Here is a 20,163-nt window from a genome sequence, read left to right on the forward strand (position 1 = left end):
CCGGGTTTGCGGCGCTTGGGAGCCAAAACGTTCGAGTTGCAAGGTGTTGACTTCCAAGGTACGACTGTATTGTAAGATTATTGTATGATCTTGGAAGGTTGTATAATCACAGAGGGGTGTGTGTGGTTGTGACTACCATGAAGGGCCCCAAAGTCCTGGATTTGCTGCTACACTACAGTGGTACCTCAGGTTAAGTACTTAATTCGTTCCGGAGGTCCGTTCTTAACCTGAAACTGTTCTTAACCTGAAGCACCACTTTAGCTAATGGGGCCTCCCGCTGCCGCCATGCCACCACCGCGCAATTTCTGTTCTCATCCTGAAGCAAAGTTCTTAACCTGAGGTACTATTTCTTGGTTAGCGGAGTCTGTAACATGAAGCGTATGTAACCTGAAGCGTATGTAACCCGAGATACCACTGTGCTGGACTCACCAAGTTCTTACATTTGCTCCAAGCGTCGAACCTTACCAAGCTTATGCTGGAAACAGACTTTCGCCAAGAGGATCATGATGAAGGGGAGTCCCTTCTGCAACCAGGAGACGACCGCTTTCAGCTCCGAAAGAGCAGGGGCTGGTGTCCCAGGCTGATCCTCAGGCCCCTCCTCGGTGTGTCCGTGGCGGTCGCCGCCGGCCATGTGCAGCAGGGAGGAACCGCGCTGGTGGCTGTGGTGGTAGTGGTGGGGCTGCTGCCGGTGGTGGAAGGGACCTCCTTCTGGCCGGCTGGGCCCCTCCTCCCGCGAGGAAGGCATCTGGATGAACACCTCCCCGCCTCCCGCTGAGGACCCCAGGACCAAGCTGGATTGGAAAGGGGTGGCTGCGATGGTGCCCGACGGGATGCCCCCCAGTCCAGAGAAAAGCTGCTGCGGGGAGGGAGCTTCCGTCTTGAGACCTTCGAAAATGCCGCCTTCATCCACACTCGTCTCGGAGGAGATGGTTTGACTCCGGCTTCTAGTATAAACACACACACATACATCCAAGTAATAATACAGTGGTACCTTGGCTCTCAAATGCCTTGGTTCTCAAATGCCTTGGTACTCAAACGCCTTGGTTCCCAAACGCTGAAAACCCAGAAGTAAGTGTTCCGGTTTTCAAACGTTTTTCGGAAGCCAAACGTCTGATGTGGCTATTGTTTCTGGGGCACCTGCACCAATTAGAAGCTGTGCTGTGCCTTGGTTTTTGAACATTTCGGAAGTCAAACGGACTTCCAGAATGGATTAAGTTTGGTGCTTTTGTCTTTGCTACTTATTTTACAGTTTTCGGTTAAATTGTTTTTGTGACTGTGTGGAACCCAGTTCAGCTACTGATTGATAGTGTGACTGTGGAAATGGATAAAAGCCCCCATCCAAACAATGACTATCATCAGTGCAGGTAAGAAAAAAACCTGAATTTTAATCATCTACAATACTGTCTTACTTATTTTATAGTACAGTACATTGATTATTGCTTTCATTTTATGGATCAATGGTCTCGTTAGTAAAATTCATGTTAAATTCCTGTTTAAGGGGTTGATTTTAAAAGTCTGGAACGGATTAATCCATTTGCATAACACGCACAGACATTTCCCCTTACTTTCTAGGAGGAAAAAAGTGAGTGTTATGGTGCGAAAAACACGGGTAAATCATCTCGGGACTGTGGTTTAGAGGGGGATTGAGAAAGTAATTGGAAGAAGGAGGTGGAGGAGAAGAAAGATTTTTCAAAACAAAACTTGTTAAAAGAAGAAGATGATCAGCAAAAGTCTGAAGCCACAAAGAGACACATGGGAGCTGCGAAATCTCTCCCGGTTGTGGATCCATCCCCTGCGCCCCAACTCCTCCAAGTTTAGAAACGATGTGTGCAGCCAGGCAGGCCCCCTATGGAGTTCACCAGCCTCACTGGACCACTTTAGCGACTCCAAGCATCTCCCAAGTCACACAAAGCCACTGCTTCTCAGATATTTTTATAGCTACTCCTCAAAGGCTAGGTTCACACACAAGACACACGGGGAAATAAAACAGTTAGCAAGATACTTTGTCATGTGGCTTTATGCCCCCACCTCCAAATTAACGGGGCAACTAATCGGATCTCCCAGGGCTCAGGAATTAAAAAATAAATCACAAACACAGACATCTCCATGCTCTTTCCTAGGAACAGGTGAACCACGTACACAGCATCTCAATTGCCTGGCGAGGTCGCAGCAGCCCGATCCAATACTATGGGGGTCCTCTAGGGTAACACTCCCATAGGAGGCACCCAAGAAAGGCTTGGCAGAAAGACTTCTATCTTTAAGTGGGGGGTGGGAGCAGTTGTGCATTTATGGTTCCTTTTAACCTGACACGGCTGACTTTGCTTTGTGACATGGATTTTTTAAAATTTTGCCGCCACAGCCATTTCAATAGCACCTCTGAAATCTGCCAGCAACCAGTCAAAAACAGCACAGAAAAGTCTAAAAGAAAATATTTAAACCAACAACCCACAATTAAAAGAAATGCAACAAAACCTCTTGGAGGCTTTTGTGATGAAGCGGCGTATACAAAACTCTGTGCAACGGCAACAGGCAAAGCAACACAGGCACAGGCCGAGTCCCGAGTCCAAAAAGGGTTCTGTTTTTACCAGTTTGCTCAATGAGGGAATTGAGGGTGACAGCGAGGCCTCCACTGGCACCAAGTTCTATAGGTACGGAGCCACCACCGAGAAGGCTCTGCAGCAATGTTCTTCAGGCCACGCCTTCCATAGAACATAAGGGCTCATATGAAAACAGGCTGCAAGGTCTGCAGGCTTAGGCCATAAAGAAGAGAACCTGTAGCCCCCTGGATGTTGTTAGACTCCAGCTCCCATCAGCCCCAGCCATCATGGGGACAGTGGGGGTCGTAGTTCCCCATTCCTGCTATACATGGTTTGGGTCCACTTGGATACATAAAGAGCCACCTTTTCTTTTAGAAACCTATGTGTTGTTTAAGGCAGCACTGAGAGCCAGTGTGGTGTAATGGTTAGAGAGCTCAGCTAAAATCTGGCAGACCAGGGTTCAAATCCCCACTCAGCCACAAAGCACATTGGGTGACTCTGGACCAGAGTCTTTTGTCTCTTAGCCAGTGTTAGAAACTCAGTTACATAAGTTAGACACCAAATGGCTCTGTAAACCATTGTTACAGTCACCAAAACAGAATGTCCAGTTGCCATTTGGGGGCAAGATGGCTCTAAAGTCTTATTTTTCAAAGGATGGACTGACTGTGATTGATTCTCATTTAAACATCTGACTAGTTCAGATGACAACCTTGAGCTAAGTTCGGAACTTTGAGAACTTAAAAGAAGAAAACTAACTTGATCCAGGGACAGTCCACATATCTATCAGCTGATTCCAATCTCTTTTTCTTAATGAACCATTCATAACTGTCAAGGAACTGCCATCAGCTCAGAGGCGAGAAATAGAAGGGCAGTTGTGTTACAGGGAGCCTCCAAAAATCTTGCGAAGCAGTTCCTCTTCCGGAGAGGAGGAAAGCCCCACCTCCAGTGGAGAAGAGGTGCAAGGACCAGAGAATGCTAGTGAGAGCCTTAACGTTGCTCCTGAGCAAGCCGGAGGGGGGGGGGAGGCACGCCCTTGCCATCACCCATCCTGCACAGTAGCCTGGGGCGCAGGGAGCGGTGGAGACGGTTGGGGGTAACAAAACTTTTATGTTGGGGGAGGTACAAAAAAAGACCACTCCCGGATTCTGCTAGCGATTGAGCCAGACATGAGCTCTGGGGCTCTTCACTGTAAATAGTCCGCACCAAAATAAAGCCTGTAAAACACAGGTCAGAGTCCTGCCTGCTTACTCCCGAGCAACCGCAACTCCACCTGACAATAATGTTAGAATATTCTTCGCAACTGTGAGCAGGGCAGTGGGGTGAAGACAAGCTACAACAATTATCTATCACGTTGTTCACTGCTCCCGCTCAAGCTGCACAGAAAAAAACATCTTGGTTCCTGAAATTTTGATTGTGCAGGTAAAATAGAACAGATAGAATTCTATAGGATGGGGTATTAACTGTGTGAAAACAGGCAAGATCCGATGATCCCCAGGCAGGCACCTCCAGATGGTGGAGACATCAGAAGCCATCCTGGCACCCAGGCATCTTCACTTGGTCGCAAATGGCCAATAGCCAGGTGCAAAATGCACCTGGGGCCTGCCTAATTGTGAACAATCCTCTTAGCCTAACCTCGAATTGTTGTGGGAATAAAATGGAGATCAGGGGAACCACATATGCCACCTTGAGCCGCTTGGAAGTGTTTACAAATCCAGTAAACAAACTGTGGCCTTTCAGATGTTGCTGTGGGACTCCAATTCCCATCAGCCCCAGCCAGCATGGCCAACACTCAAGAATGATGGGAGTCCAACAATATTTGGAAGGGCACAGGTGTCTCTACCCGCATCCCTAGTGAGTTGTTAAGATAGAAGGATGCCGTACATTTAAAACAGAACTAACCTTTCAGGAGGCAGGCTGTCCGTGATGCTGCTGTGCCGTCTCTGCATCTTCCTTAAGACTTTAAAACACAACACACTCAACATTAACGTGGCAGATCAATGGTGGCAGCGAGGAAGTAGTGGCAAGGATTGGAGAGACGGCTGGAGCACAGACGGGGCCCCCATTCACTCAGTGGCAGGGAGCGCAAAACTCTTACTGGGAAGGCTGGACAAAGACTGTACCGCAAGGCAACGGGCGCAGAGCAAATCTCGGAAGCTCCACAATAGCAGCGCCCAGGAGAAATAGATCTCTGGAGGAAAGTCAGGTCCTATCCTTTAGGTCAGTAGCTGCATCAAAAGCTGACGACCACACCAAGTTTGTAATGCAAGGAAGGGAAGAGGTCCCTGGAGAAAGTGATGGAGAAGTGGTGGCTGGATTGGAGCGTCAACTGCGTGGTTCTCCAGATGTTGCGACCCTGAGAGATTTTGCAAAGGAAAAAGAAATGAGGCAGGAAAAATAGGAAGGAGGGGAGTCAGAAGACAAAGGGCTTCTCGCAGCACAGCACCTTCCTAGGCCACAATCATACCGCAAAGTGATTTGATACCACTTTAAATGGTTATAAAAAGGTAAAGGTAAAGGTAAAGGACCCCCTGACAGTTAAGTCCAGTCGCAGATGACTCTGGGGTTGCGGCGCTCATCTCACTTTACTGGACAAGGGAGCCGATGTTTGTCCGCAGACAGTTTTTCCGGGACATGTGGCAGCATGACTAAGCCGCTTCTGGCAAAACCAGAGCAGTGCACGGAAACGCCGTTTACCTTCCCGCTGGAGTGGTACCTATTTATCTACTTGCACTTTAACGTGCTTTCGAACTGCTAGGTTGGCAGGAGCTCACCCCATCACTGGGATTCAAACTGCTGATCGGCAATAAATGGCTCAGTGGTTTAGACCACAACGCCACCCGCGTCCCCTTAAATGATTATGGCTCTCCGCAAAGAATTATGGGAGATGTAGTTTATTTAGGGTGCTGAGAGTTGTCAGGAGGCTCCTATTCCCCTCCAAGGGCTTCAATTCCCAGAGTTCCTTGGGAAGAGGGGCTGACTGTTAGGCCACCCTGGCCAAATGAGCATCCCCTCTCCCCAGAGAACCCTGAAAATATAGTCCCCAGATGAGGAACACAGATCTCTTCTAGTGCTGTTTTAATTTGTTTGCAATTTCATGACCACTGTGTATTTTTCTTTTCTTTTCTTTTTACATTTTATGGCATTGCTTTGAAAACATTGTGCACCATCCAATGAACTTAGAGGTTAACAAATGGCAGAAGAATGTGTTACAAATAAATAGAGAATTTAAAAAAGCAATTTACAAATACTTTCAAGGAAACCACAGACAGCAAAATACAGTTACTGATGCAAAAGTATTTCCAATACAAAGCTATAATCATGGAGTGACCTGCAATAGTCCAGACTGGATTTCAGTTGCGCCTGAAAACCTGAGACAAGATGCATCTTCTCCAGATAGGGTCACAACTGGTATGTTGGTTAAAAAAACATGTCCTGCCCATCACTGTTACCTGAGCTTCCCAGTTAATGCCAAGTCTAGAATTCTTCCCCCTCATTCTACATATGGTTCTTAGCTGTAGTTTTTCACTGGAGGCGAGTGGAATTAACTTGATAACTGCAGCACCCTTCATCATACTTAGGCTGTGAGCACATCAGACAGTCCCCCTGCACCAGAATTCTGGGAGCTGTAGTTTAAGGGTGCTGGGAATTGTAGATCTGAGAGGGATAAACTAGAGTTTCCAGTATTCTTTGGCGATGGAGAGTGTGTGCTTTTAATATACCACCTGGCCCTATTCCAAGACAGACCTGTGGCCTGTCTAGCCCAGTTTGTAAACACTGACTGGCAGCAGCTCTCTGGGAAATCTCTCCCAGTTCTACCGACACTGGGGACATGAACCTGGGACCTTTTGCATGAAAAGCATGTGCTCGACTGCTGAGCTACGAATCTTTCCCCTTGAATGCTCCCCTAAACATACAAACAAAATTTATCTCTGCACATGCAAGATGGGCTGGCTGTTTACATGCAGGTCTATATGTCCAAAACTTGATAGGGAGGAATATACCCTAACGCCAGCGAATAAAACAGCAGGCTGAAGTGGTCCAGTCTTTCCACCTCAGTGAGAACTAGGCCCTTGATCAAAGAATTGGATGTTCCTCTATATTTAGAGCGAGAGATAAACCTGGCATTCAACACTGGGATGTCTTGCTGGTTAGCCAGGGGCATGAGATGGGGGCGCAAATGATGGGGGGAGCAACCTTAACCCCCCCCATCCTTAACTCCCCCCATCTTTCTTTACTCCTGGCTTATTTTTATTATCCAGCCAAGAAAGGAGACGATAGTATTGGAACTCCCAGCCACCCATAAAGCAAGAAAGCGATCAGAAATGAATGGAGGAATAAAAACATACACCATCCCCATCTCTCCGCGCCTGATGGAACATTATATTACCTGGTCCCCGGGCTGCGAGGCGGATCGGCCCCTCCCTCTTTGCTCCTCCCTCCTTCCCTCCCCCGCGCTCCCCCCCACGCACGTGACTTCCGTCTCCACCCCCTCCCTCCGGAGCGTTCCTAGTTGGACACAAAGTAACCCCCTCGCTTCCGGGGGGAAGGAGGAGAGAGACGGAGGAAGGCAGCCGGGCGATCCTGCGATCGCTGCGCAAAGGCAGGCGAAGACCCCCCCCCAACTCCCCGGGCTTGCTTTCCGTGCCATCTCCTTAATTCGGATCGCCGCTCCCTTAATTCGGATCCAGGCCCTTAATTCGGATCGCCGCTCCCTTAATTCGGATCCTCGATTCGGATCAACTTGGAAGCGGGTTTTGTTTTGTTTTTTTGGTGGGAGAGCAAGGAAAGGGGCTCCTTGGCTGCTCAGAAAGTTCACCCTCTCTGAAGCGGCTCCCGGTCACCCCGTGTCTCCCTCCCCTTCACATGCCCCCCACGATCGCCCCCGGAGGCCTGCGCGGGGATGAGGCGGGGGTCTCCCGGGCTCCCCCTCGCGCCCCAGACCCCCGGGTGGGCTAGCCAAGCCAAGGAAGAGCCCGATCCGCCGCCCCCCGTTCTCTTTCCGGGTCGCCCTTGACCCCCGCTTAGTCCTTCTCCATGGTGCAGATTCTGGCCCTGGTGTGGCGGAGGCTGCTTCGGAAGCGCTGGGTCCTGGGGGTCGTCTTCGGGCTGTCCCTCATCTATTTCCTCAGCAGCACCTTCAAGCAGGTCAGTCGAGACCCCCCCCCCCGCCCCAACACCCCTCTCTCTCTCTCTCTCTCTCTCTCTCTGGTTTCGTTTTCCGGCATCTCTGTTATTTGTATCGATCGCGTTTACGGTATATATCAAAGTGGCCGACGGGGTTCTCCCCTGCCCCCCAAATTATCCTTCACACAACAACCCTGTGAAGTAGGTTAGGCTGAGAAGCAGCAGTCCGCCCAAGTTGGTCCACATGTGAGCGCCATGGAGATTTGAACCCTGGTCTCCCAGGTCCTAGTCTAAGGCTCTAACCACTGCGCCATTGCTGCCTCTCACCGTTGGAGGCAGAAGTGCTTCCGAATCCCAGTTGCTGGAAACCTTGTGTTTGTGTCCCGCTTGCTGGTTGTGTGGCCGCTGTGAGAACAGGATGATGGACTGGGAAGGCCCCTGGATCTAATACTATAAACGTTGTTGTTGTTGAGTCGTGTCCGACTCTTCGTGACCCCATGGACCAGAGCACGCCAGGCACTCCTGTCTTCCACTGCCTCCCGCAGTTTGGTCAGACTCATGTTTGTAGCTTCGAGAACACTGTCCCACCATCTCGTCCTCTGTCATCCCCTTCTCCTTGTGCCCTCCATCTTTCCCAACATCAGGGTCTTTTCCAGGGAGTCTTTTCTCATGAGGTGGCCAAAGTATTGGAGCCTCAGCTTCAGGATCTGTCCTTCCAGTGAGCACTCGGGGCTGATTTCCTTCAGAATGAAATTTAAAAAATTCCTTCCAGTAGCACCTTAGAGACCAACTAAGTTTGTTATTGGTATGAGCTTTTGTGTGCATGCACACTTCTTCAGATACGTGTGCATGCACACAAAGGCTCATACCAATGCCGTAGTCGAAACAAAATAAAAAAAATCATTCCAGTAGCACCAACTTAGTTGATCTCTAAGGTGCTACTGGAAGGATTTTTTTTATTTTGTTTCGACTACGGCAGACTAACATGGCTACCTACCTGTTCCTTCAGAATGGATAGGTTTAATCTTCTTGCAGTCCATGGGACTCCCAAGAGTCTCCTCCTGCACCATAATTCAAAAGCATCAATTCTTCGGCTATCAGCCTTCTTTATGGTCCAGCTCTCTTTTTTTTTGTATATATATATAAAAAAATTTATTAGTTTTTTTGACATATCATTTTCAACAGTAATTAAACATAGTTTTACATCTTATTCAAATTTTTGACTTCCATCAATCCTGTCTGAAAATTTTCCTATCTAATCTCTCATTATGCATTTCTTATCCCTATTACATTTGAAACTTATATCTCTATCTTTTTCTCTTCATATACTTCATATACTTCATATACTTCTCCTTATAAAACTTCTTGTAGTCCTACTAGCGTAATTTGTTGAATTCAGTTGCTCTTCAAATAATTCATATACTTCTTCCAGTCTTCTGTAAATCTCTGTTCCCGCAGGTTTCGAATCCTTCCTGTCATTTTGTCCAATTCTGCATAGTCCATTAATTTCGTCTGCCATTCTTCTTTCGTCGGAATTTCTTCTTGTTTCCATTTCTCGGCTAACAATACTCTTGCCGCACTTTATGGTCCAGCTCTCACCTCCATACATCACTACTGGGAAAACCATAGCTTTAAACATTATGTTTAAACTATAAACATTAGCATTTGTATAAAGCACAGCACAGCCAGTGGTCCGGGAAGGTGAGAGCCGCAGTCCGTCACATATAGAGGGCACCCCCTTGGCTGCCCCTGCAATAGAGCTCTCAGGGGTTCAGTGTGCTTTTCACGTTCCACCTTTGTTGAACTCTTTACACAATCACCCTGAAAGGTCGGTCAACGTGGTCACCATCTTGTGGATGTGAGTGGAAGGGCCTGAGGGCCTTGCTTAAGGCAGTAAAATGAATCCATAGCAGGGGCGAGATTCAAAGGGAAATTTGGCATTACGGATGACCAGCCTCTTGGGTGCTGGGCTGCCTCAGTTCCATACTTCAAGCCCATTGTTTAGCTCAGTAATATAGTAATATATATATGCCAACCTAGCAGTTCGAAAGCACCCCTGGGTGCAAGTAGATAAATAGGGACCGCTTACTAGCGGGAAGGTAAACGGCGTTTCCGTGTGCGGCTCTGGCTCTGGCTCTGGCTCTGGCCAGAGCAGCGATGTCACGCTGGCCACGTGACCCGGAAGTGTCTCCGGACAGCGCTGGCCCCTGGCCTCTTAAGTGAGATGGGCGCACAACCCCAGAGTCTGTCAAGACTGGCCCGTACGGGCAGGGGTACCTTTACCTTTATAGTTTGAAACTAAGGAGCTACAAAGTCAATCGTCCCAACTTTTTGCAGAGGCTGCTTCATGATACATTTCGCAGAGTGGTTTAACCACCACTCCCTCTTCATAGGAAACTGCGAATTGTAGGTCTTTGAGGGGAACATGGAGGATATCTCCTAATAACTCTCAGCACCTTTAACAAGCTGCAGCTCCCAGGGTTCTTTCGGGGAAGCCATGACAGTTTGCTTTAAATTTATGGTTGTGGTGTAAATTTGTTTACGTATGCCACAATGGCAGGAAGGATACTTTTGTCCCAGAAATGGAAACAGCAGGAACTTCCAACATTGGAAGAATGGCGGACCAAGATGATAGAATACGTAGAATTGGCAAAGTTGACGGGGAAGATCCGATATCAATGCGACGATCTGTTTCAAAAGGACTGGAGCAAATTTATATTATATATGAAAGAACATTGTAAACATTTGAAAACGTTTGTAGGTTTGAGTTGAAATATTTTGCAATGTGAACACAGGGAACTGATATATATTTAATGAGGTGAAGTTTATCAAGAAGAAAAGAAGGTAAATAAGTGGATATAGAAATGCTAAGATGTAAGTGATTATTTGGGGACGCAGGTGGCGCTGTGGGTAAAAGCCTCAGCGCCTAGGGCTTGCCGATCGAAAGGTCGGCGGTTCGAATCCCCATGGCGGGGTGCGCTCCCGCTGCTCGGTCCCAGCGCCTGCCAACCTAGCAGTTCAAAAGCACCCCCGGGTGCAAGTAGATAAATAGGGACCGCTTACTAGTGGGAAGGTAAACGGCGTTTCCGTGTGCGGCTCTGGCTCGCCAGATGCAGCTTTGTCACGCTGGCCATGTGACCCGGAAGTGTCTCCGGACAGCGCTGGCCCCCGGCCTCTTGAGTGAGATGGGCGCACAACCCTAGAGTCTGTCAAGACTGGCCCGTACGGGCAGGGGTACCTTTACCTTTTTAAGTGATTATTTATGAAAGCCAGAATGCGGGATGGGGGGGGTCAGTGCTCAGTGTGAGCAATGCTTTTGGTTATGGAAATGTGAATTTGGTAAAATGTAAATTCAATAAAAATAAATAAATTTATGTTGTGATGGTGGCCATAGTTCAGGCGGGTTGTGTGTTTTTTTTAAGGGGCTGGATTCAAATCAAAACATAGGAGCAGTATTGCTGAAAGGGCAACTTGCACAACCATTTCTGTGTGCTCTTTAAATTGACAGATGTAGCAGCTTGTGAGACGCATGCGTCTTGGGTTTTTTTGAAATGAGGCACGGGCAACCCCCCCCCCCAACGGAAAAATACAATGCACAAAATGACCTTTTGAAATCTTCTCCCCTGCTGCAGGTTAAGGCAGCATTGGGAGGACAGGACTGTAGCTTGCTTCCCATGCTCCTCTGTTTTCTGTTTCAGGAAGAGCGAGCCGTACGAGATCGGAATCTCCTCCAGGTGCAGGACGAGGATCACCCGATCGCGTGGAAAGTGCAGTTCAGCTCCGGAAATGGCAGCCAGCCCGGTAACCAGTGCCGGAACTCTGTCCAGGGGAAGTTGCTGATAACAGATGAGCTGGGTGAGGCTCCCTCTTCTAAGGGTGGTGTGGTGTAGTGGTTAGTGTTGGCGGAGGACTGGTGAAACATGAGGGCTGTGTTCCATCTCGCCTGATGGAGGCTGCATGCCTCTGGGTACCAGTTCCTGGGAGTTGGGAGTCGCAAGTGGAGAGAGATTCTCATTCCATTTGGTTGGCCACTGTGCGAAAAGAATGCTGTCATTTCCTCATTGTGCCTGAGCTTTTACATAACATAATAAACCACTTCCAGTAATACAGGGGATAGGGCTGGGTGAGATATCAATAAACCAGTTTTAAATCCATATATGATACTGGATTCATAATTTTTGACAAGGTAAAGGGACCCCTGACCATTAGGTCCAGTTGTGACCGACTCTGGGGTTGCGGCGCTCATCTCGCTTTATTGGCCAAGGGAGCCGGTGTACAGCTTCCGGGTCATGTAGCCAGCATGACTAAGCCGCTTCTGGTGAACCAGAGCAGCGCACGGAAATGCAGTTTACCTTCCCGCTGGAGCGGTACCTATTTATCTACTTGCACTTTGACATGCTTTCGAACTGCTAGGTTGGCAGGAGCAGGGACTGAACAACGGGAGCTCACCTCGTTGTGGGGATTCGAACTGCCGACCTTCTGATCGGCAAGTCCTAGGCTCTGTGGTTTAACCCACAACGCCACCCGCGTCCCTGGTAATATACCCGCGTGACCTGGTAATATATCACAAATGATGATGCATGTTAGGGGTGGGCGATATATCATCCAAAACTGGTTTCAAGTCCATATAATGATACTGTTTTCATAATTTTTGACCTGGCAATATATTGCAAATCACGATATGTGAGTGTGCTGTGCAAAATATCACCATGTGGGGAAAACCATGAAGCCAGCCAATTGCTTCTCCCTAGCTCCATCCTTCTTTCAAACATTGTGATATATCAGTATGTCACGATGTTTAGCTTTAACAAAGTTGAAAACCAGATGTCTCCTGGCCCTAATAGTGGAATGTAGCACAACTTTAGCTCTTCATTTTCATGTTATTTGCAACCAGACTTTTCCTGGAAGCAGATTTCAAGGAAACGAGTGCTAAACTTGCACGGAATTTCCCTGGAAGTGGCATTTACATTGTGCAGAAGCTCAAGTGCTCAGTAGGAATTGGCAGGGGAAAGCGCAATATACTGCTGTGTAAATGCAGCCATAAGCACCACGCCACTGTAGCACAGTGGAAGAACATTGGATTTGCATGCAAAAGGTTCCTGATTCAATCCCTGGTAGGGCATGGGGAAGCTCCCTGCTGAATCCCTGGGGAGTTGCTGCCAGTCAGTGTAGACAGTTCTGAGCTAGATGGGCCAATGACAGCACTCTATGCCCAAGGCAGCACTCTATGTTCTATGGCTTTCCCTAATAAAGTACAGTGGTACCTTGGTTCTCAAATGCCTTGGTACTCAAATGCCTTGGTTCCCAAACACCAAAAACTCGGAAGTAAGTGTTCCGGTTTTTTAAATGTTTTTCGGAAGCTTCTGGTATAAACACACACAGAGAGACACACACATCCAAGTAATAATACAGTGGTACCTTGGTTCTCAAATGCCTTGGTTCCCAAACACCGAAAACCTGGAAGTAAGTGTTCCATTTTTTGAACGTTTTTCAGAAGCCAAACGTCTGATGCAGCTTTCAGCTATTATTATTTAAAAGTCTGGAATGGATTAATCCGTTTTGCATTACTTTCTTTGGGAAAGCGTGCCTTGGTTTTGGAGCGCTTCAGTTTTGGAACGGACTTGCGGAATGGATTAAGTTTGAGAACCAAGGTACCACTGTAGATATTTGTTGTCTCTTTACTCTGATTTCAAACAATCTAGAATGTCAAGTGCTGTCTCCTTCCTCAATATCTCTTCTGGTGTGTGTGTGTTTTTTTGGGGGTAGGTTACATCTGCGAAAGGAAGGACTTGCTGATGAACGGCTGCTGCGACATCAAAGCCCCCAGTGCAAAGCTCTACAGCTGCGAGAGCTGCTTGTCCAACGGATGCTGCAGCATCTACGAAGCCTGCGTTTCCTGCTGTTTGCAGCCCAACAAGGTACGGGGCGTTTTGGTATGAACTCTGGGCACCTGCAGCAAAATGTTGCAGCGCAGCATTGCCACCTCCTCCACCACAGGAGTGCTTCCCTTCAGGTTGCCAGCCAGCCATGCCCTCTGTTGGAATACACTTACAGGGCTCAAGCAGACCATTCGATTTCTTTTGCCGTTTGCTGTTTTTCCAACATACACACACCTCTATGTACATACCGTATTTTTTGCTACATAAGACACACTTTTTTCCTCCTAAAAAGTAAGGGGAAGTGTCTGTGCGTCTGATGGAGCGAATGTGTGGTCGATTGCTGGCTCCCTTTCTGGCCCCACCCCCTTGCCCAGGCCTCCATTGATGAATGTTCTGCAGAAGGAGGCTGTTTGTTTCCCCAGCGACAAGTGACTGGCTCATTAGATTATCTGTTTGGAAACTGTATCTGTAGAAATGGCTCCCTTTCCTTTCCTAAAGAAGCTGCAGAACTGTGAGTTGAACCCCATAAAAACGGATTTTTTTCCCTTTGCAAAGTAAGCGCAACAATTTTGAGCTGATCCTCAAAAAAAACCACATGGGGCTTTTCCCCTTTGCAAAAGAAGCTGCACAACTGTGAGCTGATCCCCAAAAAAACAGGGCTTTCCCCCTTTCCTCCTCTAAAAACTAGGTGCATCTTATGGTCAGGTGCGTCTTATGGAGTGAAGACTGCATTATATACAGTGGTATCTCGCAAGACGAAAAACACGCAAGACGAAAGAGTTTTCCGTTTTTTGAGTCGTTCTGCAAGACGAATTTCCCTATGGGCTTGCTTCGCAAGACGAAACGTCTTGCGAGTTCTTGCGAGTTTGTTTCCTTTTCCTTAAAGCCGCTAAGCCGCTAATAGCCGCTAAGCCGCTAATAGCCGTGCTTCGCAAGACGAAAAAACCGCAAGACGAAGAGACTCGCGGAACGGATTAATTTCGTCTTGCGAGGCACCACTGTAATAGATTCTCTAGCACCTGCCTGATTGCATTTCACCCATTTGCAGCCCAATTCTCCACTTTTAAAAACATTTTTTATTAACCAAAAACAACAACAAAAAGTTCATCCTCCAAAAAGTATGCAGCTCTTCCCAGTTTGTGTCAACAGCGTTGTTCTGTTTGCTCGTGTTTTAATGGGGACTTCAGCGACTCAAAAATGCTTGCCTGTTAGAGATCTCTCAGGGTGAGAGGCTGGGGAGAGACTCCTTTCTCTGTATGGGACAAAAGTTAAGATTTACAGTCCTACCTTGGTTGTCAAACAGAATCCGTTCCGGAAGTCCATTCGACTTCTGAAAACGTTTGACAACCAAGGTGCAGCTTCCGATTGGCTGCAGGCGCTTCCTGCAGCCAATCGAAAACTGCATCAGATGTTTGGGTTCCAAAGAATGTTTGCAAACCAGAACACTCCCAGATTTGTGGCGTTCCGGAGCCAAAACATTCGACTCGCAAGGCGTTCGGGATCCAAGGTACGACTGTGAGAGAGGATTCTGAATTCTTCCATCTCTTCTATCTTTCCCCCCTTTCTTTTTATTATTATTCGTGTAGATTAGCTTGTCTTTTATAATATTGTGAAAACTGTTAATAAAACTTTATCCAGAAATAAAAATAGAAAATGCTTGCCCGTTGTCTGCTGCTTCTCCTTCTCCTCCACTGTGCCATTCCTGCCTTCATAACTCTTCTGTTGTCACCTAACTTCCATCTTTCTTTTTTTAACCCCCAGCAACGGCTCCTGGAGCACTTTCTAAACCGAGCTGCGGTCGCCTTCCGGAACCTCTTCATGGCTGTGGAAGATCACTTTGAGTTGTGCTTGGCCAAGTGCAGGACCTCCTCGCAGGTACGGGGAGAGGTCTGTGGGACTGACTGAGCAGCAGGTCATGATCTCCTCTGCTGCCATCCTGCTCCTGGTGGGTTAAGCTCAACAGATGAGCAAAACAACCCACCTGTCAGTCGGGCAGAGGGGATCAATAGCAACCATTCTGGGAAACCCTGTTCTAACCTGGGGTGCCGGGGATTGAGCCTGGGATTTTAAAATAATAATGATAATAATAATTTTATTTATTTATTTATTTATCCCACCCATCTGACTGGGTTTCCCCAGCCACTCTGGGTGGTTTGAAAACATAATCAAACATCAAGCATTAAAAGCAGAATATCTTATACAGACCATATATAAACCAATAAATCAATAGAAATAATAATAAAATAAATATTATTTTATTATTTATATCCCGCCCATCTGGCTAGGTTTTCCCAGCCACTCTGGGTGGTTTACAGCATATATGAAAACATAATAAAACATCAAACATTAAAAAGCAGAATATCTTATACAGACTATAAATAAACCAATAAATCAATAGTAATAATAATTTAATAATAGCAGTAACAATCCATTTACAGTTATACCCAAATTAAAACAACTGCCAACCCCAGCTAAGCATTTAACCAACCCCTACCAACCCAACAAAAACAAAAAAGAGAAACCAAAATTAAAACCTTTAAAAACCTTTTAGCCACTTGCCCCAACCCAAGAGTTGTTCTAGCAATGTCCCTCCGGTCTCCCAGGAGTCTCTTTTAGCTGTTCCAGGTGAGTCTGGGCCCCGCCCCCAGGCCAGGTGGAAATGAGCCTTGCGGCAGGGAGCAGGTTTTCCTTCCAGCACTGATGGCAGCAGCAGTTTCATGCATGAAAAGCATACAATCATAGAATTGGAAGGGACCCCAGCGGTCATCTAGTCCAACCCCCCGCCAATGCAGGAATCTCGGCTACAGGTGTGTGCTCCATCATTCAGCTGGTGGCTGCACTCTGTAGCTGCCTGGTAAATCTGCCTCCCTGCATGTGCTCTGTCTTTTCCCCCCACCCTAACAAATATATCTCCCTCACCCTCTCTTTCTCCCCTTGCCCAGAGCGTGCAGCATGAGAACACCTACCGCAACCCCATTGCGAAATACTGCTACGGGGAGTACCCTCCGGACCTCCTACCAGTGTGATAGCAGCAAGGAGAGAGAGACTGGAGGCATTAGCGATTGTGGAACGGTGACATTGTGAAGACACTCGGACACCTGCCTTTGTGCGTCGGCACCCGACTTTGCCTTTCAGAAAAGAGCCTCTTTCATCTGCCTGTCACCGCCTCCCTGCAGTTCGAAAACGGGATGAGGGCAGTGAGAAACCCTCCGTCGGCTGTCGCCAAAGGACTATGTTCAGACGTGGCATCGTGGCTACAGTCAGTCCTGCCCCCATTTTGAGATATGAACATAATAGAAGTTGTGTCTCTCTCCCCGTAGCCTGTGGGCCTTCTCTGTCTCTCTCTCTGGCAAACACAGTGAATGACGAAAGGTCCCTTTAGATGAAAGAGCAATGCTTGGTTCCTTGCAGGCGAGAAACATCCTTTATCCTCAAACCATGCCACGTAAATACAAATTATTTATTGGGATGACACTATGGCTCAAAACATATTGCAGGGTGTTCTAGAAGCCGGTTACAGGATTGTGTTGGTCCAAGATGGGACAGAGAAAGCACTTCGCTTTAGATTTTTCTCCAGGCTTTGTCATTAATCTTGTTCCTCATGGTCTGATCTTGGAATTGATTTGGCTGTTGCTTGCCAGCAGGGGGCGGTAGCAAATAGCACCGTTTCCTGGCTTTGGAGCTAAATAGAGCTGAGGGTTCCTCATATCCGGGGTGGAAATCCCTGGCCTGCGGGCCTATCTGGACCCACCAGGCTTCCCCATTGGGACCAGGGAGCTGTTTTACCCTAGCACCACCCACCTGGTGTCGCCTAAAGAGGTGGCTGTCGCAAGAAAATGGGATTTACAGGCATCGCTGGTCAGCTGATCAGAGCTGTTCCCACAGGACTTCACAAGCACCGATGATCAGCCTTGCTCTGCACATCGCCGTGATGTTTGGTGATCGTCATGTGGGCAGCCCCCACCCACCTGTCAAAATTCAGCCAGCAGGGATTAGTGGTACAGTGGTACCCCGCAAGACGAATGCCTCGCAAGATGGAAAACCCGCTAGACGAAAGGGTTTTCCGTTTTGGAGATGCTTCGCAAAACGAATTTCCTATGGGCTTGCTTCGCAAGACGAAAATGTCTTGGGAGTTCCTGCGGGGTTTTTTTCCTCCCCCCCCCCTTTTGCTAAGCCGCTAAGCCGCTTATCAGCTGATCCGCTAAGCCGCTAATAGCGCTAAGCCGCTAATGGGCTTGCTTCGCAAGACGAAAAAACCGCAAGACGAAGAGACTCACGGAACGGATTCTTTTCGTCTTGCGAGGCACCACTGTACTGTGATTAGATGACTGTTGGTTGTGGGAAAGTAAACCACAAAAAAAAATCCTATAAATGTAGTACATAGGGCACAGATGCTTGCAGTTCTGAATCTCTGCTACTGCCATGCTAACCCAATGAGTGAAGCAGTGAATGCCCCAAGTAGTGGGATAGGAGAGGTGAAAATAATGCCAATGTATTTGACATCTGGCAACCAATGCGTCCTTTTGGTTTCAAGTAGTACATGGGTAGATGAGTCTTTAAAAGCCCGGGACACAAATTCTCACAGCTTTCTAGCAGCTATGGGGACTCATTTACCAGAAGTCATGTATTTAACACAGGCCTAGGCAAACACGGGCCTCCAGATATTTTGAGACTACAGCCCCCATCATCCCTGACCACTGGTCCTGTTAGCTAGGGATGATGGGATTTGTAGTCCCAAAAACATCTGAAGGGCTGAATTTGCCTATGCCTGATTTAGTGTGAACTCTGGAAGTGTCCACTCAATTCTGACCGGGTCAGTCTCCTGATATGTGTTGTGCTCTTGGAAGCTTAGTTTGGTCAGAATCGAGAAAACACTTAAATACATTACTTCTGGAAAATGAGTCACCATATCTAGGCTTTTAAGATGTGTACTACCCATGTACCTCTGGTTGTGAACAGGATCCGTTCTGGAGCCTCATTCGCAACATGAGCAGAACGCAACCTGCGTGTGCGCGGGTTGTGATTTGCCGCTTCTGCGCATGCACATGACGTCATTTTGAACATCTGTGCATGCGTGAGCAGCGAAACCCGGAAGTAACACTTTCTTGTATTTCCGGGTTGCCGCGGGACGCAACCTGAAAAGGTTTAACCTGAAGCAAACGTAACGAGGTATGACTGTACTATCTGAAACCAAAGGGGTGCAGTGGTTGCCAGATGTGGTTTTTTTCCTGCTCTCCTACCCCACTAAAGATGCTTTTCTGCTCCATGAGTCATCTGGAGATTGGGAGGCAATCCATGTTTTGTGATGCAGCTGTTTTCCTCTCCTGTGACGTTATCAGGTAGCCTTGGAATGAGCCACCCGTGTGTAGAGCAAGCGTGGGGAACCTCTGACCCTCCAGATGTTACTGAACTACAACTCCCACCATCCCTGAACATGGACCATGCTTGCTGGGCCTGATGGGAACTGTGATTCAGCGGCATCTCGAGGCCCAGAGGGTTCCCCACACGTGGTATAGCATTCTACCCAAGGGTCCTAAACTCAGCTGATGAGTTCTCACTGACCACAGAAAGCTTTAATCTTCTACTGATCATGGAATACTCTTTGTCGCCTCTGATTTTCCCACTTCCAGTGTGAAACAAATATCTAAATACACTCCATCACAAACTAAACTTGTTCTCCTGTTTATTGAATGGTGAAATATTCCGCACAGACATGGTTGCTGGTGGGAGACCCCAGCGGTGGACTTTCTGAATAAGGAGTCATTCCTTGTTTGCCCTAGGAAGGCAGCAGTAGCCAACATGGTGCCCCCCAGATATTCTGGATGCTAGATACCATCAGCACAAGCCAGTAAGTCTGGGATCTTAAACCTGGAGCCTTCCCAATGTTGTTGGGACTACAGCTCCCATCATCCCTGCCACTGATAGTGATGGTTGGGCTGATGGCAGCACGAGTCCAGTAAATGGCTAGAGCAGTGTGTTCTTCAACCTTAGGTCCCCAGATGTAGGTGGACTACAATACCCATCATCCACAGCCAGCTTAGCCTAACAATCAAGGATGCTGTGCGTTGTAGTCCCCACACATTTGGGGACCTAAGGTTAAAAGAACAGCGTTCTTGAGCAGGGTTTCCCAAACTTGGGTCTCCAGCTGTTTTTGGACTACAATTCTCATCATCCCTGACACTTGGTCCTGCTAGCTAGGGATGATGGGAGTTGTAGTCCGACAACAGTTGGAGACCCAAGTTTGGGGAATGCTGTTCTAGAGGGTCACAGATTTCCAGGCCTGGAAAATGTTTCAGTTGCAAAGGCTACACAAGTGAGAGAGTTCTACTTCAGTGCTAAGCATTTAGGAACCCTGAAAAGAGATTGGGCTTCGGTTTCAAGAGAATGATGAGCGAGTTCTGTTAACATACAATGGAATGTCAAGTCACTCTGAAAGAAGTTGCTGGATTGCTGCATTGGTCCAGGTCTAGATCTAGCTGAAAGGCAACACAGGGCAATATGCATTCATTGCAATGCATCCCTAACTATACAACCTTTGCAGGATATTGCAGGCTTGTTGCAAAATTTTAGGAGGTTGTATAATCTTAGAACAGTGTGTGACTGTGGCTATCGCAAAGGGATCC

General features: G+C 47.6%; 2 protein-coding genes across 2 annotated transcripts in view; one reads left to right on the forward strand and one right to left on the reverse strand.

Annotated features, from left to right (window-relative positions):
• The window catches only part of RNFT2 (ring finger protein, transmembrane 2), a 28,412-nt gene extending 21,436 nt beyond the window's left edge, over positions 1-6,976 (reverse strand). Inside the window, exons 1-3 of the mRNA XM_079956893.1 lie at positions 6,925-6,976; positions 4,437-4,890; positions 466-944 (exon numbers count right to left, since the gene is read on the reverse strand). Coding sequence (XP_079813019.1) covers positions 466-944; positions 4,437-4,519 — 562 coding nt within the window. The 5' untranslated portion in view covers positions 4,520-4,890; positions 6,925-6,976. The remainder of the gene's footprint in view (positions 1-465; positions 945-4,436; positions 4,891-6,924) is intronic.
• Positions 6,977-7,050: 74 nt separating this feature from the next.
• On the forward strand, positions 7,051-19,210 carry SPRING1 (SREBF pathway regulator in golgi 1). Its single transcript, XM_079957255.1, has 5 exons — positions 7,051-7,682; positions 11,360-11,516; positions 13,428-13,579; positions 15,302-15,415; positions 16,483-19,210. The coding sequence occupies exons 1-5, from the start codon at positions 7,572-7,574 to the stop codon at positions 16,564-16,566; spliced, it is 618 nt and encodes a 205-aa protein (XP_079813381.1). The 5' UTR covers positions 7,051-7,571; the 3' UTR covers positions 16,567-19,210.
• Positions 19,211-20,163: the final 953 nt, after the last annotated feature.

Source organism: Podarcis cretensis (genome assembly GCF_951804945.1).
Source record: "Podarcis cretensis genome assembly, chromosome: 16".
Taxonomy (NCBI): domain Eukaryota; kingdom Metazoa; phylum Chordata; class Lepidosauria; order Squamata; family Lacertidae; genus Podarcis; species Podarcis cretensis.

What these genes read in the sequence shown, in the direction of transcription:
- SPRING1 (XM_079957255.1), top strand. Translation starts at nt 7,572, where the DNA reads ATGGTGCAGATTCTGGCCCTGGTGTGGCGGAGGCTGCTTCGGAAGCGC. An exon ending in GCTGATAACAGATGAGCTGG is followed by an intron (nt 11,517 to 13,427) that starts GTGAGGCTCCCT and finishes TTTTGGGGGTAG; the next exon opens with GTTACATCTGCGAAAGGAAG. An exon ending in GCTGTTTGCAGCCCAACAAG is followed by an intron (nt 13,580 to 15,301) that starts GTACGGGGCGTT and finishes TTTAACCCCCAG; the next exon opens with CAACGGCTCCTGGAGCACTT.